Consider the following 17,244-nt stretch of genomic DNA (forward strand, 5'->3'; position numbering starts at 1 on the left):
GAGCAACATTTAACAGATACCAGCTTCGCCCAATCGGCTGAGGGGCGAGCCCCCTCCCGTGAAAGGGGGGAGTCTTCCCGGCCTAGTCGATCCAATAGGAGCCCGGGAGGGATTTTGAGAGGCACTTCCCTCCGAGCCAATCAAGCCCTCAGCATGCGGGTGGGAAAGCGGGGCAGGCAAGGCTTCGCTCGAGGGGCACAATGGACGCACAACGGGAGGGAGGCGGGAGCTGCCTTTGATTGACGGCCCCGGCCGCCCAACGGCGCGTCGCGGGAGCCGGGCCGGGGAGTGACAGGCTTTCAAAGGGGCAAATGGCGCGGGGAAAGGGGAGGGCGCGTGGCGTGATGCGGTCGCAGCAGCGATAGCCGAAGAGAGTGAGAAACAGGAGCGCGCGAGCAGGTAGGTGAGCGGAAGAAAGAATGAAAGGGATCAGAGCGGGGGGGGGGGGAAGGAATGTATGTCCGTTGAGGGGAGGCCTGGCGCGCGCGCGGGCTTCGGTTGGAAGGGGAGGGATGCGCGCGCGTCCCGGGGGGGGCGGTTCTGTGAGGTGAGAGGGGGGAAAAGAGTCTCCCCAGCCCTATTCCCTCCCAATATGTGGGGTGGGGGGGTCCTTTTGCGTGGGGATAAGGTGGTTGTGAGGAGAGGGGAAGCTGAGGTAAAAGCGAGGGCTTTTCCCTCGCAGTCAGGGCGGGCACTCGCCTCGCCTTCTCTCACCTCACTTTTTAATCCTAAATCTTAACTGCCCACCCAAACAAAGACTCGCACGAAAAGGACTCGCCCCAACGCTTGTCTTGTCCTAAGTTCCAGTCTTCCTTTTTTTAAAAAAAAGTCTTTTCCCTAAAAAAGACGAAAATGCCCTCTCCCCCCCCCCCACACGTGCCCTCTCCTCTTTCATCTTAAAATGCCAAACACACACTGTCAGGAAAAAATAAGAATACCGAAACACTGGAGAGCATCCTCGGCTCCCTATTTCCTTTTTATTTCTTCAGTCTCCCTGAAACACTGAGAAGAAACCCCTCTTCCCCACATTTCCCTGCCTTTCGCCCTGTATTGTGACACCTTTTCTCTCCCCATTTCCAGCCCTAATTACTTTCCTGCCTTCTCACACATATCTAGGACACTCACCTTCTTTTTTCCTCTCCTGCCAACTACAATCTGAAAGGAGGACTAGAAATATAAACAAATGCTGTATTACAGAGCTTTCTGCACTTCTCATGTTGGTGACACACATTTGAGACATGCCTCATTTTGTGACACAGCAATTCAGTTTTACTAGCAAACCGGAGGTTAAACTAACCCCTTTCCAGCCCCGGGAGAAGCGCAGGGTGTTCGCACGACACACCTACACACTGCAGCTGACACACTTAACGTGTCATAACACACAGTTTGGAAAGCTCTGCTGTATTAGTTAGACCAGGGGTAGGCAACCTAACGCTCATGGGCCACAAGCGGCCCATGGGGGTCATTTAACTGGCCCACGAGCCTCCCATGAACCAAGCCATCTTCTTGGTGAGTCCCTGCGCGCTGCGCTAAACCAGCATGGCGCGTGGACTCGCTTCTGCGGTGCCGGAAATCGCGTCTGCGCATGCTCAGACGCCAAAAATTGCGCCTGTGCAGAAGTAGACACCGGAAATCATGTCTGCGCAGATGCAGAGGCTGGAAATCGCTGCTGTGCGCACTCACATGTGCATGTGATCCGGCCCACGGAGGGATCTCCACTGGAGTGAACCAGCCCAGGCGAGGTAAATCTTGCCGACCCCTGAGTTAGACAAATTGTCTGGCCTAGTTCAAGGCAATTACCTGGCCTCAACCCATCAGGCTTCGGGGCCAGAACACATGATGCTAGCACTGACTGCCCATGTAAGTGGTCTGCGCAAGGTGCTTCTTTCTGTGTGTAAAGTTACCATGTGTGGCAGCCTATTGGCTTTTTGAGTTGTCATGCCCACAGTGACTGCCCTGAGCCAGTGAAGTACTGTTTTGCTAACTCTACAGGTGAATGGGCCTATCAGTGTGGTAAATACGCTTATCTGGTGAGCCAGATGAGGGGACACTTAGGTTACTAATTGGCAGGGTGGATAAAAAAATCAATGATTTAAATCTTTTTTTTATCGGCTTTTTTAAAATTTAAATTGGATTTTTAAAATAAAATGCTTTTGAAGGAAAATATTTTCTAAAGATAGTTTTCTATTTAAGTTACCTTATAGTCCAAAGGCCATTCATCAGGAAATAAGAATTTGTTTTAAGTTTTTCATGTGTGCTAAAACTCAGTCTAAGGTTGTTGTTGTTTTTTAAAAAATGTTTAACCACATCAGTTAACAAACATGGATACATATGCCGTAATGTTAGAGTTTTAGTTAAATAAATTGTGGGTGACCTGATGGGATACCTGCCAAAGTCTTCAAAATGGGTAGAATTGAACTTGCACAACAACTTCACAAGCTCATCAAAAAAATCTGGGAGAGAGAAGAGATCCCAGCAGAATTTAGGGATGCCAAAATCATCAATCTCTTTAAAAAAGGTGACAGAACTGATTGCGGAAACTATTGAGGCTCCTCTCTATTAGCTGCAGCTGGAAAAATTCTTCCAAGGATCTTAGCAAACCATCTCTTAACAATATCCAAGGTGACCCTTCCTGAGTCCCAAAATGGTTTTCGGCCTTCTATGGGGACAATGGACATGATTTTAACCGCTCGACAGCTTCAAGAAAAATGCAGAGAGCAAAACCAAGCCCTGTATATGGGGTTTATTGAGCTGACTAAAGGCTTTTGACACTAAATCGTAATGCCCTGTGGACTGTCCTTCTGAAAATTGGCTGCCCAAATAAATTTGTGAACATCATTCAGCTCCTCCATGATAATATGACAGCAACAATCACAGATAACAATGGCTCTCAAAGTGAACCATTCACAGTGGGATCAGGTGTTAAACAGGGTTGTGTTATCGCCCCAACTCTGTTCATTATTTTCATTGCCATGATCTTAAACTTAGTCGAAGGGAAACTCCCCACCGGAGTAGAAATCATATATCAAACAGATGGAAAGCTCTTTAATCTGAGCAGGCTGAAAGCAAAGAGTAAGGTTACTGTAACTTCCGTCATAGAGCTTTAGTATGCTGATGACAATGTAGTGTGTGCATGCTCAGAGGATGACCTCCAAACCATCCTAAATATCTTCGCAGAAGCTTATGAAAAGCTTGGCCTATCGCTCAACATCCAAAAAACCAAAGTGCTGCACCAACAAGTACAAAATAACCCCTCTGCAGTGCCACAAATCCAACTCAGTGGTGTAACATTGGAAAATGTCGATCACTTCTCCTACCTAGCCAGTTATCTTTCCACAAGGGCTGACATTGATGCCGAAATCCAGCATCGCCTGAGCTCTGCGAGTGTGGCTTTCTCTCAATTGAAGTGCAGAGTGTTTGAGGACCGGGACATTCGCAGGGAAACCAAAATGCTTGTTTACAAAGCTATTGTACTACCAACCTTACTGTATGCTTGTGAAACATGGACCACTTATAAATGCCATCTCCAACTCCTTGGAAGATTCCATCAGTGGTGTCCGAAAAATTTTACATATCACTTGCGAAGACAGGCAAACTAACACCAGTGTACTGGAAGAAGCAAAGATCACCAGTGTTGAAGCAATGATTCTTCAACATCAACTTTGTTGGACTGATCATGTTGTGTGGATGCCTGATTATCATCTTCCAAAGTAACTACTGTATTCCAAACTTAAAAATGGAAAGCATAATGCTGGTGGTCAACAAACATGTTTAAAGACTCTGTCAAGGCAAATTTAAAAAAATGTAGTACAAACACCAACAATTGGGAAACACTTTCCTGCAAGCACTCCAATTGGAGAACAGCCTTTACCCAAAGTGTCATGGGCTTTGAAGACACTCAAACTCAGGATGCAAGGGAGATACGTGCTAAGAGGAAGGCACGCTTGGCAAATCCACACCATGATGAACTCCTGCCTGGAAACCAATGTCCCCACTGTGGAAGGACGTGTGGATCCAGAATTGGCCTCCACAGTCACTTACAGACTCATTGTTAAAACCGTGTTTATGGAAGACAGTCTTACTTGGCTACAAGTGATCGCCACAGAAGATGATTGGTGGATGAAGCTTGAATACCTCAGAAACCCTCTGTTAGTTGCTTGCTTGGCGCTTTGAGAGCAATCCTTCACCTCTGTTATGAGCTAGATTCCATGGTTGATGGAGCTCCAAGGCTGCTTTCCAGATAGTCGTCTCTTGCTTTGGATACCTTTCTGAAGCACTGGGAGACAGTACAATACCTGAGTCAAGAATGAAGTGTCTCTTACATTGTAGAAATTTTAATGTCCTATGGAATGTGTCCCCTTCATGGATCACTGCCTTGCCGTGGCAAAGGGGCTTGAATAACTCAGAGAAGCTATGAACTATGCCGAGCAGGGCACCCAAGATGAACAGGTCATAGTGGAGAGTTTGGACCAAACGTGATCCACCTGGAGGAGGAACCGGCAAGCCACTCCAATATCCCTGCCAAGAAAACTCCATGGACAAAGACAACAGGCATATAAAAGTTATGACGCTGGAAGATGAGCCCCTCAGGTCGGAAGGCATCCAACATGCTACTGGGGAAGAGCGGAGGACAAGTACAAGTAGATCCAGAGCTGATGAAGCGGCTGGGCCAAAGCCGAAAGGACGCTCAGTTGTGGATATGCCTGGAAGCGAAAGGAAAGTCCAATGCTGTAAAGAAAAATATTGCATAGGAACCTGGAATGTAAGAACCATGAACCAGGGTAAGTTGGATGTGGTCAAAAATGAGATGGCAAGAATAAATATTGACATCCTGGGCATCAGTGAACTAAAATGGACAGGAATGGGCGAATTCAGTTCAGATGACTATCATATCTATTACTGTGGGCAAGAAACCCGTAAAAGAAAAGGAGTGGCCCTCATAGTCAACAAAAGAGTGGTGAAAGCTGTACTGGGATGTAATCTCAAAAATGATAGAATGATCTCGATACGAATCCAAGGCAGACCTTTTAACATCACAGTAATCCAAGTTTATGCACCAACTACTGGTGCTGAAGAAACTGAAATTGACCAATTCTATGAAGACTTACAAGACCTTATAGAAGTGACACCAAAGAAGGATGTTCTTCTCATTATAGGGGATTGGTATGCTAAATCAAGAGATAAAAGGAACAACTGGCAAGTTTGGCCTTGGAGATCAAAACAAAGCAGGGCAAAGGGTAATAGAGTTCTGTCAAGAGAACAAGCTGGTCATCACAAACACGCTTTTCCAACAACACAAGAGACGACTCTACACATGGACATCACCAGATGGGCAGCATCGAAATCAGATTGATTATATTCTCTGCAGCCAAAGATGGAGAAGCTCTATACAGTCAGCAAAAACAAGACCAGGAGCTGACTGTGGCTCAGATCATCAGCTTCTTATAGCAAAATTCAAGCTTAAACTGAAGAAAGTAGGAAAAACCACTGGGCCGGTAAGATACAATCTAAACCAAATCCCTTATGAATACACAGTGGAAGTGAGGAACAGGTTTAAGGATTTAGATCTGGTGGACAGAGTGCCTGAAGAACTATGGATGGAGGCTCGCAACATTATACAGGAGGCAGCAACGAAAACCATCCCAATGAAAAGGAAATGCAAGAAAGCAAAGTGGCTGTCCAACGAGGCCTTACAAATAGCGGGGGAGAGAAGGCAAGCAAAATGCAAGGGAGATAGTGAAAGATACAGGAAATTGAATGCAAATTTCCAAAAAATAGCAAGGAGAGACAAGAAGGCCTTCTTAAATGAGCAATGCAAAGAAATAGAGGAAAACAACAGAATGGGAAGAACCAGAGATCTGTTCAAGAAAATTGGAGATATGAAAGGAACATTTCGTACAAAGATTACCATAATAAAGGACAAAAGTGATAAGGACCTAACAGAAGCAGAAGACATCAAGAAGAGGTGGCAAGAATACACAGAGGAATTATACCAGAAAGATATGGATGTCTCGTACACCCCAGGTAGTGTGGCTGCTGACCTTGAGCCAGACATCCTGGAGAGTGAAGTCAAATGGGCCTTAGAAAGCACTGCAAATAACAAGGCCAGTGGAAGTGATGGTATTCCAGCTGAACTATTTAAAATTTTAAAAGATGATGCTGTTAAGGTGCTACACTCAATATGCCAGCAAGTTTGGAAAACTCAGCAGTGGCCAGAGGATTGGAGAAGATCAGTCTACATCCCAATCTCAAAGAAGGGCAGTGCCAAAGAATGCTCCAACTACCGCACAATTGCACTCATTTCACACACTAGCAAGATTATGCTTAAAATTCTACAAGGAAGGCTCAAGCAATATGTAGACCGAGAACTCCCAGAAGTGCAAGCTGGATTTAGAAGAGGCAGAGGAACCAGAGACCAAATTGCAAACATACGCTGGATTATGGAGAAAGCTAGAGAGTTCCAGAAAGACATCTACTTCTGCTTCATTGACTATGCAAAAGCCTTTGACTGTGTCGACCACAGCAAACTATGGCAAGTTCTTAAGGAAATGGGAGTGCCTGATCACCTCATCTGTCTGCTGAGAAATCTCTATGTGGGACAAGAAGCTACAGTTAGAATTGGATATGGAACAACTGATTGGTTCAAAATTGGGAAAGGAGTACGACAAGGCTGTATATTGTCTCCAAGCTTATTTAACTTATATGCAGAATTCATCATGTGAAAGGCTGGGCTGGATGAATCCCTAGCCGAAATTAAGATTGCCGGAAGAAATATCAACAACCTCAGATATGCAGATGACACAACCTTGATGGCAGAAAGTGAGGAGGAATTAAAGAACCTTTTATTGAGGGTGAAAGAGGAGAGCGCAAAATATGGTCTGAAGCTCAACATCAAAAAAACGAAGATCATGGCCACTGGTCCCATCACCTCCTGGCAAATAGAAGGGGAAGAAATGGAGGCAGTGAGAGATTTTACCTTCTTAGGCTCCATGATCACTGCAGATGGTGACAGCAGTCACGAAATTAAAAGACGCCTGCTCCTTGGGAGAAAGGCGATGGCAAACCTAGACAGCATCCTAAAAAGCAGATATATCACCTTACCAACAAAGGTCCGTATAGTTAAAGCCATGGTTTTCCCAGTAGTGATGTATGGAAGTGAAAGCTGGACCATAAAGAAGGCTGATCGCCGAAGAATTGATGCTTTTGAATTATGGTGCTGGAGGAGACTCTTGAGAGTCCCATGGACTGCAAGAAGATCAAACCTCTCCATTCTGAAGGAAATCAGCTCTGAGTGCTCACTGGAAGGACAGATCCTGAAGCTGAGGCTCCAATACTTTGGCCACCTCATGAGAAGAGAAGACTCCCTGGAAAAGACTCTGATGTTGGGAAAGATGGAGAGCACAAGGAGAAGGGGACGACAGAGGACAAGATGGTTGGATAGTGTTCTCGAAGCTACCAGCATGAGTTTGTCTAAACTGTGGGAGGCAGTGGAAGACAGAAGTGCCTGGCGTGCTCTGGTCCATGGGGTCACGAAGAGTCGGACATGACTAAACGACTAAACAACAACATGGAATGTGTTCCTAGAATGTATCAATCTTTGTGTACTTACTTAAATGTGTGTGTGAGAATAAATCTGGTAGTCCAAGTTTTCTTTTTTTAGAGATCAGTGATGAGGGGCTGAAAAATTTCCAGTTATGGACCACAGGTATGAAGTTTACAGCATGTAATGCCTTAAGAGAGAATATTATGAAAATGATTTACAGGTGGTACATGACACCAGTCAAGCTTGCAAAAATCTACCATTTGCCCGATAATAAATGTTGGAAATGTAAAGAAACTGAAGGCACATTCTTTCACCTTTGGTGGACGTGCCCAAGGATTAAGGCTTTCTGGGAGATGATTTATAATGAAATGAAAAGGGTATTTAAATATACCTTTCTGAAGAAACCAGAGGCCTTTCTCCTGGGCATGGTCGGCCAAATGGTGCCAAAGAAGGACAGAACTTTCTTTATGTATGCCACAACAGCAGCAAGAATACTTATTGCAAAGTATTGGAAGACACAAGATCTACCCACTCTGGAAGAATGGCAGATGAAGGTGATGGACTACATGGAACTGGCGGAAATGACTGGCAGAATCCGAGACCAGGGAGAAGAGTCGGTGGAAGAAGATTGGAAGACATTTAAAGACTATTTACAGAAATACTGCAAAATTAATGAATGTTAGAATGATGTCAGAATGAAGTTAAGTGGTTTTAGTAGCAATGTTATAAAGGTGTATGTAAAAATGGATTGTTAACAGGTGAGAATCTAAAGCTATAATAAGTTAAGTTAAAGGATTAAGATAAAAATAAAGAGGGAAAGGAATTGCTGAATTAATTAACTGAACTGGAATACAAAAAAGGGAGGCGAGAGGAGGTCAGGGAAACAAGTAAATGAAATGTAAGGTATGGAAAGATTGATTTGTTTTTTAAGTCTCTTATTTTTTCTGTATTTTGTATTTTTTCTTTTCTCTATTTTTCTTTTTCTTATATATGTAACCTTTTTTTGGAAACCTTAATAAATATCATTTAAAAAAAAAATTTTTCCCAGTGTTTTGTTGTTGTTATTATTATTATTGCAGAAAAATTCCCATTAGTATACATTAGTAACAATGAATGGATGTCAGTTGCAAATACCATACAATTAAAGTCCAATTTTAAAGTTTTTAGTTTGTTTATTAAGTGCAAATAAACATTCTGAATTAGATCATTCTTGAAGGCATCAGGAAATTCTCTGATGCAAATTAACCTAACTCATTTTCTTTCTCCAGAAAATCTACAAATGGGACTTGGTAGCTATTCTACTGTAGCTCTGGCCGACCTTTGCTCAGCATTGACCTGCCTGGGAGTTGCTTCTTCAAAGGCAGAGAGTTGTATCCCTGAACAAAGCAATGAAGTGATTATAGTCTATTTCTAAATGTAGGTCATGACTGCTGTCTGAAACGACATGTAGTGGGCAGTCAATGAGATGACCTCAGGTTCCTTTCTGAGCTGTATTCTGGAGATCCTCATGTACAACCAGGAAGCTAGTGAGTGACTTAAACTCACATGTTATTTTTGCTTGAAAAATTTCTTATACATAAAGAAGTTAAGTGTCCCACAAAGGCATCAATGCATGTTCCCTTGGTGGAAAAAATCTTAAATGGAAAAGTAGCATTTTATATTGGCACATAGCAACTGTGCAGAATTGTTGGCTGAAAAAAAGTTGACATCAGTTCCTAGCTAGCAGTCATTGTTCAACCCCTTCTCTTTTGGTCTCTTGTTCTTTGGGAACAAGTGTTCCTTTATCAGTGTCCCTGGCCCTCTGGAGAGAATGATACCCAACAGCTTGCATCCCTTTCTGTAAGTAATCCAATGTGCTCTGGTTTCAAGAAAGCAAGAAACAGCTGTACTCTGTCACAGCTTCCTAATTTCTCTGTGCCCAAGCACAAATGCGGGAAATTCTTTCCCTTCTTTAAGCCCTCTGCATGTGCCAGAGGATTTGGGGTAGGAATGAGTCGGGCTAGTAAATCAAGCTAATATCTGTAGGCCCCTGGTGAACAATGCCTCTTTCCAGGGAGATCCGTTGGATATTCCTTCTTGTGAGTTTGGATTGATGTTGGCTAAATACATTTAGTGACCCTTGCTATGAGGAGCATATTCCCACAGAAAGTTCTGGACAACTGATGTTCTAGAGTTGACTATAGTATACAACCATTTTGTGTATCTTGAGAGTATGTGAGGTTTAGTGATTTCAGGGTTTTTTGGGGTGATAGATTTTATTGTAGTATGGTTTTGTCGGTTTTTTTAATTGGAAAAAATTAAGTATTCAGTGTTTACAAGAGGGGCTGTGTAGAAATATAACCTTTGTAAAGTAAAAATATTTGAGTAGGAGGTTTTAAAGCTGATTTTGGGGGTGAGGAGGTAACAGAGATATGAGGTTGGATCGAATAGATTGGAGACAGAATTCCTGGCATGGTGGATTTAATCAAGTCTCTTATATGAGTTCCCACTTAAATAGGGTGGCTTTAATAAGTGTCACATGCAGACTTTTCTGTAAAAAAATACTATGATTGCAGTAAGACCAGTCCATTAAAAACATGTTTTCGTTAATCACTTTGTTGAATAAAGATTAGCCCAACGCACTCTAATTTTGTGGTTTATTACAAATGTAAATAAAGTCTTGCTGAGCTTGTAGTTCAGTTATAATGATTACAGTTTACAGTACCTAGCAAAAAAAGTGGTTACTGAGAATGTTATATTAATGTCATGAGCATATTGGGAAAAGAATAATGTGAATTTAAATAAGCCTGTGGGCAGATCTGCATGCACATGCATAGGGAAACCAAAGATTTCAGAGAATGCAGATGTGGTTTAGGGTCAAAACATGTTTCTACATAATTCATTACCTTCTTTAATCTGAATTTTGGTAACTAGGGGTGGGAATTATGCACTGACCCCAACTTTCCTGTGTGTGTGTGTGCATCTTTGACTCTGTCCCCCTCTCTTGCAGGTAGCACGGCTGAGTACAGCATGGTTCTGGAAGGAAGATGGGTTCTACTCGTGTGACTGCCAAGGAGCTATGTGAAATTGATGATCTAGCTACAACACTAATTCTCGACTCCTACCTCGGCTTTAAGACCCATAAGATGAACGTAAGGTGAGGGCCTAAGGTCTCAAAGACCCAAGAAGATTCCACTTGCAACACAGGGCAAAATAGAAATTGAGGGGGAGTGGTGAGGCTTGGGATTGAGGGGGATAAGGAAAGCAGTGTGTTTCAAAGCAAACCCAACTCCTCTCTCTTTCTTATCCCTTCAGCCCACTCCCAGCCATCAGAAGAAAGCACCATTTGCGGGAAGCAGTAGAAGCTTTCCGGAAGCGCAAGGACCTAGACATGGCATATCAGGCCTTGATGCAAGGTGGATGGGCCTGCCAGTACTTTGCGAAGCGGAGCCGTCAGCAGGAAGCTGCCTTCAAGACTCATGTACAGCTCTTTTACCTCTTTGCTACCTCTTTGCTATTTCAGGAGAGGGAGGGTGAGAAAGATGTCAAAATCTGAAAGTGAGCATGGGAGGGATTCTTTTTGCTTCAGATATGTGAAAGAGCCCTTGGGTCGTATTTCACAGGAACCTTTACACCAACAGAGGTCATTAATTAGCAATGCTAATCCTCAAAATAGTTCTTCATGACACATACCTGCTGACACTGCTAGGTCAATTAGTCCAGATATTCCACAAGTGATAACATTGAAATTCTTGATGTATCCCTCCAGCAGTTTTATGTTGCAGTTTCCCTTTTAAATGTGGATTTTAAAAAAATAATATGAGTGGCAGTTTTGGCTGTCTGTTCTTCTCTGAAGCACTTTCTCTAATGCCCCACTCCCCATCAGATCCTTTTTTTGCTCCGGCTGATGGATAGGAAGACTATGATAGCTCCTTGGTTCTTAGGAGAAGCATTGGCTAGACTTCTGATGAGGGGGTAAGCAGGGAGCCGGAATTACTAACTAGGAGCCAATTGTTTATCTCTTTTCTACAGATATTTCGTTACCTTCGCATCTTCCTTCCTGAGAGTGGTTTTGCCATCAAGCGCTGTACCCGGTATTCCCTGGAAATAAATGGTGCCCGTGTGGTCGCTACAAAATCATGGTAGGGTGTGGTGGTTTGACACCCTTTCCATGTAACACCCTTCCACTTGCTAGTATTATGTAACCTTATATCGCTTACAGTAATGATGAAAACATTGAAATGCAATTTATAAATCATAAAAACAAGAACAAACAATGCAACAGAAAATAAAAACCATCTCAAATCCTCAAGCAATATCAATAGTATTTTAACGCAATTCTAAAAGTTTAAATTAAAACATTTTTTTTAAGTCCTGGGAAAATAAAAAGCTTTCCAGCTGGCACCAAAAACCACCAGGAAGATATTTTTGGCTAGCAGTTGCCCCAGCTGACAAAGTGTCAAAGTGACTTAAGCAGATGTGCAGCGCAAGGAGCCCAGGGGCACCCCACTCCATCCAATGAAATCCTAAACTCTTAGTAAACTAAATAGAGCAACAACAACAAAAATGCAGGTAGAATCAAGCAGGGGTGTAGAAACTTTCCAGTGTTTTGCACTGTTGGTAACATGTATGACTATCTCCCTCTTGGACAGAAGTTGTTGGTGTTCTGGAGGCTCAATGAGCTGTTGATTCTCTGGGGAAAAGTTCTCAAAAAGGCCCTACAGTGGTACCTCGGGTTACATATGCTTCAGGTTACATACGCTTCAGGTTACAGACTCCGCTAACCCAGAAATAGTAGCTCGGGTTAAGAACTTTGCTTCAGGTTGAGAACAGAAATTGTGTGGCAGCGGGAGGCCCCATTAGCTAAAGTGGTGCTTCAGGTTAAGAAGAGTTTCAGGTTAAGAACGGACCTCCGGAACGAATTAAGTATGCAACCAGAGGTACCACTGTATTCCCAATCTATAACGCAGGGAGGGAACTAATATTCAGTAAAGTGAACTTAAATTTGCCCACCATCCTCACCTACTGTACACTTATGGGGAGCATGACAGCTAATCTATGATGCTTGTGTCTTTCTCCCTGCCTATAAGGAAAAAGAATGACAAACTGGAGCTCCTGGAGGGTTATATTACAGAGCTAACAGAGCCAGACGAGAGTCTCCTGCGGACTGGTGAAAATGACTTCAGCATCATGTATTCCACACGCAAACAGTGTGCCCAGCTATGGCTGGGGCCTGCAGCCTTCATTAATCATGGTATGTGGAATGTGCAGCTGGTCCTGGCTCTGCCTCTGAATCGTTGTTCCATAGATCTTTTCATAACTTCTGCACCTCCCAGAGTTCTAGTGCCCTACAGCCCTTTGACTCCATCTCTGCATTTTGTTTTTCCATTAATTTTACTGTTCATGTGGGCATACAATGTAGACTATGAATTACCATAATCTATCTGATGTGGGTGGGGGAATGAGGAACCAGGACCCCTGCCGTATTAGCAGTTCCCTACTTGGGGAACTTTTGCACACTTCCAGTGCTGATTTACATTTTGTTTAGGCAACATGGCTTCTTTTCTGCTACTCTAATTATAATACCAAGGTCTCCATGAGTGTTATTGAAAGCAGTAAATAAATGTGCAAAGGTCCAAGTAGCTTCTACAGAAGAAATCCAGACATTTTGATCCATCATAGCTGCTTTCCTGTATGCATGAAACATACCATAACTGCTGGATGTGATTTATGTGCAGGTATAGCAGGTCCCAGATTAACACCAGAAAGTCCCTTTCAGTATGGAATGAAATTGCAACAAATTGTTTTTTTTTAATACTTTTACTGAAGAAAACAATTAAACCAATGTATGTCCATAGAGTATCTCATTATAGTGCAAATTAAAATACTGAATTCAAAGGTGTCCGTTTAACTGCCTAAATCAGAAAGAACAGATATTCAATTCCTTCAGTTGAGTTTATCAAACTTCCATGTGTTTGTCTTGGAAGACAACACTTTTTGTTTCATAATTGTTTTTAAATTTTTCAATAAAGTTTGTAAAGGCAAACAAAAAAACCAATAACTTCAATCTTAGCAGCTTGTGGGACCCATCAGAAACCAATCCATAATAGAGAGGATCGAATAAAGTTTCCAGTACTCATTCCAAGCTGCTTGTAAAAGGTTCCTTTTCTAAATCTGGTACATAATTTGATTTTTAGTATACACTTCCTAAGGATTCTGTCTATTTTGGTGAGTACAGGAAGAATGTAAGGAGGACTGGGAATGAGTATTAAGATAAGTGGGGTGTAGGAACAGGTTTGCTTAAGATGTTATATGTATTTTTAATTAGCTTTCAAGTTGGTAGGCTTTTTGTTGGAATTAATTGAAAAGTGAAGAAATTGGTCATTCCAGTGAAGTCTAGGGTGCAATCAGTTGGTACATTCCATAGGAAACTGACTTATAGCAGTCAGACTATTTGATCATTGGTCCCAGCATTGCCTACTCTGACAACAGTTCTCCGGAGTTCTTCTCACCATCTACTACTACCTGGTCCTTCCAGCTGGAGGTACCAGGGACTGAACCTGGAACTTTCACTGAGCTATGTTGGGTCCCTTCATGAAAAGGCCAGTAAGAATTAGTTTTTTAGATTGCTTATTTTAACACCCCATTTATGTGACCTTGAATGGAAAATTCTTTCCCCTCCCCAAGAGTTATTAATGGCTGAAAAGCCTACCCTTTTCTGGACTTCAGGTAACTAAGATCATGTGATCACTGAAACTGGATTTAGTTCTCTGTAGAAGGCAAGAAAAATCCTACACAGTGCAGTTGAAAGTCTCCTCCCTCTCTGAAGCACACTGTTTTGTTCAGCTCCCCATTCCCCAGAGGCTTTGGGATTTCAGCAGGAGCATCAAGCTAGTCTTCACAACCTTAGAAGGCTAGAAAGCTTAGAAGCTTGCCTTCAGAAAAAAGTAAGAGCGCTTATTGGGGTACTATGTTTAGACTCCACACCTGCCAGGGCATGATTTGAGGGCACACGATGCAGTCACCCTCCTGAAGCGAAGCAGCTTTCAGTGTGAATGGTACATGGATTGGTGTCTGGCTGGGAACTTAATGAATGCTGCCATGTTATTTCTTGACGGAAGGCTGGAAGGAAGTTAGGTTATTAGTGAAATGATAATTTACCCCAACTTGTAATTGCTTTGAGAGAAAGCAGGATGCATTGTTGAAAAGCAGCAGCATACTTTTTCTCTTCTAGCCTGTTGCTGAAATGTAAATAGTGTCTGAACAAGTGGACTATCTTTATAACTTTTCTCTGCTTTTTTTTGAAAATCTCTCTCCACTACTGCCTATCCCCCACCCCATATAATTTGTCCCTCACCGTGGAACCTCTCAGACTGCAGGCCCAATTGTAAGGTAAGTCATTTTGGCTTATTGCTAGTAGAGGTGGCACTCCTTGTTTAAAATTCTGAGGCTTCGCATTTGGTACAAGCCACACAAACTCATTCCTAGAAATCATTTATTATTGTGGTGTTTGCTTTGGGTGTAGGATATGTTGGAAGAGGTTGAAAAAGGAAGCAAGTAATACCTTGTAAATATTTGGGAGAGGAAGGAAGCTGTATGACTTACAAAAGTTCCCCCTGCTGAGTCCTGGCAGTTTCTCTTCTACTGCTTCTCCCACCCAGTTTCTCTTCTACTGCTTCTCAGGATGCTGAGTTTCAGCCATTGCTTCACCATCATAAAGGCTAGAAACATGACCCTCATTCCCCATAGTTCAGGTCTAGAAAAAAATAAATTTCTTTGCCTCTTTTCATACTAGCGTGCTGTTTCTGAGAAGTGCCTAGAAGCCCAGTGTCAGGAATTTCTGTGTCTGCAAATAGAGTCTTGTGAAAATAAGAGCTGGGTCACTTGGGATTTCTGAGAGGGAGGAAAGAGGAGGAGTCTGTTTGTTGTCTCCCTCCACACACCCCCGGAGAGCATCCTGAACCTCTACATTTCTGGGGTTTTTTCCTGTTTCCTGCTGTTCCTTCCCCTTGTACATTGTTTGTCTCTGTACTGCAGTTTGTCCCAATGGATGGGAACACTGCCTGCGTCAAGGTTCTGCGGGACATTGAGCCAGATGATGAGATCACATGCTTCTATGGAGACGGCTTCTTTGGAGAGGACAATGAGTTGTGCGAATGCTACACTTGTGAAAGGTGAAGGCTGTGGGCAGTGAAGTCTTAAGGAATCTCAGCTGGGGGATGGGTGGTATTTCTAGTGGTTTGATACTATTACCGTGCCTGTGAGTTGCAGACTGTCCAACTGCTCAGGTACAGAGAAGCTCCATCCTCAAGGGATAGGAGCGCTCCTGGGGTTGGTTGCTAGGTAGCACAGTTTGGATGGCAGCTATTTCCTCCTGGGCCGTCACATAACCTTTTAAAGAGCAACAGCAGCACCTAAGGATTGGGGGAGGATATTATACATACTCTTCCACAGGAGATCAGTGAATGATCTCATTTGTCCCCTTTCCCTTTTTCCTTCCTCCTTCCATAAAAGCCTATAATGGTTGCTATGTCTTGATTTTCTCTTATTGTTGGTTATCTTGTAAAACCAGGCTTCAAGGGTGTGGGTGTACATTTATACACATACATACAAGCCAGAGTGAACTGCTTAGTAAATGCAGAGCTCCATTATTGTGCAGTTACACACCTCACCCAATTATCAACTGTTTCCTCTTTCAGGAAGGGGGAAGGAGCCTACCGCCTCCTGAATCAAACACCTCCACAATCTACCTCAATCAATGATAACTATCTGCTCAGAGAGACAGATGGCCGTCTACAGCGGTGGAAACGTCCGTCATACAAGCTGGCCCGACTCAGTGTGAAAGTGGGATGCAAGGCCCGGCGCAGGAAAGCAAAAATACATGGTGAGATGTATAAGGGTTGACTTGCTGAAACAAGATTTTGTGGGTTGCAGTTCTGTAAGGTAACATGTGGCTTGAGCATCTGCTCAATGTAGCCTTGCAAAAGAGATGAGCCTGCTAGTTTGCACCCATTTTCTCCCTCCCATGCCTCATCAAATTCAGCACAAGAAAAATTACTCTAGTGCTATTACAGTGATCTGTGTGGTGAGGAAAAAGAGTAGTACTTTCCCCTGAGTTGAAGTGGTGTTAATAAATCCTCTTTGGTAGACAAATGTTTCACATCCACACGTTCTGTGAGTCTCATGAATTAGGGCCTTTAGACAGTGGCAGTAATGCATCTTAGTAGATTTACCCAGCAACTAAACATTCACACAGGTTTTTTAAATGGGGTGCTTATTGTATGTGTGTGTGTGTACACACACACACACACACGGAGAATCAAAATATACAGTTGCAACACTTCAATGGGGAACAGCTAATGATGTGTATATTTTGGCAGTGGGGAATAGCTCAGCAACAATATACACAGTTTTTTTTGGTTTGGGAGAATTAGCTAAGTATTCATGACTAAGCTAACACACATACATACAAGAAGGAGCAAGGATACAGGGTGTAAGAGGAGGAGTGAGAAACTGGAGGTGCACTAGCCTGCTCTTTCTCTCTGGGCCCACTTGTCAGAGCAGGTCTCAGTAATGCATAACTGGGCAGGGAGTACCAGGAGGTGGCTTCTAAAACAGTCACACACAGCACTGAAGATAGGAGGAGGGAGCAAATGTGGAGGCTACATTTTGTAGAGGAAAGATCTCCAGATTATAGTATATGTAGCAAGAAATAAATTTCC

General features: G+C 43.0%; 1 protein-coding gene across 5 annotated transcripts in view; it reads left to right on the forward strand.

The window, feature by feature from the left end:
- Positions 1 to 17,244, forward strand: part of KMT5C (lysine methyltransferase 5C) — a 23,565-nt gene continuing 6,321 nt past the window's right edge. Inside the window, exons 1-8 of one of the 5 annotated variants that reach the window (XM_080976199.1) lie at positions 1 to 399; positions 8,812 to 9,069; positions 10,533 to 10,679; positions 10,838 to 11,003; positions 11,555 to 11,664; positions 12,613 to 12,796; positions 15,560 to 15,696; positions 16,222 to 16,406. In XM_080976199.1, coding sequence (XP_080832325.1) covers positions 10,570 to 10,679; positions 10,838 to 11,003; positions 11,555 to 11,664; positions 12,613 to 12,796; positions 15,560 to 15,696; positions 16,222 to 16,406 — 892 coding nt within the window. In that variant the 5' untranslated portion in view covers positions 1 to 399; positions 8,812 to 9,069; positions 10,533 to 10,569. Of the gene's footprint in view, positions 404 to 8,811; positions 9,070 to 10,532; positions 10,680 to 10,837; positions 11,004 to 11,554; positions 11,665 to 12,612; positions 12,797 to 14,894; positions 14,915 to 15,559; positions 15,697 to 16,221; positions 16,407 to 17,244 lie in introns of all 5 variants that reach the window. The other 4 variants (XM_080976200.1, XM_080976198.1, XM_080976201.1 and 1 more) reach the window with 4 other exon arrangements.

This window comes from Podarcis pityusensis, assembly GCF_964106645.2.
Source record: "Podarcis pityusensis genome assembly, chromosome: 13".
Taxonomy (NCBI): Eukaryota; Metazoa; Chordata; class Lepidosauria; order Squamata; family Lacertidae; genus Podarcis; species Podarcis pityusensis.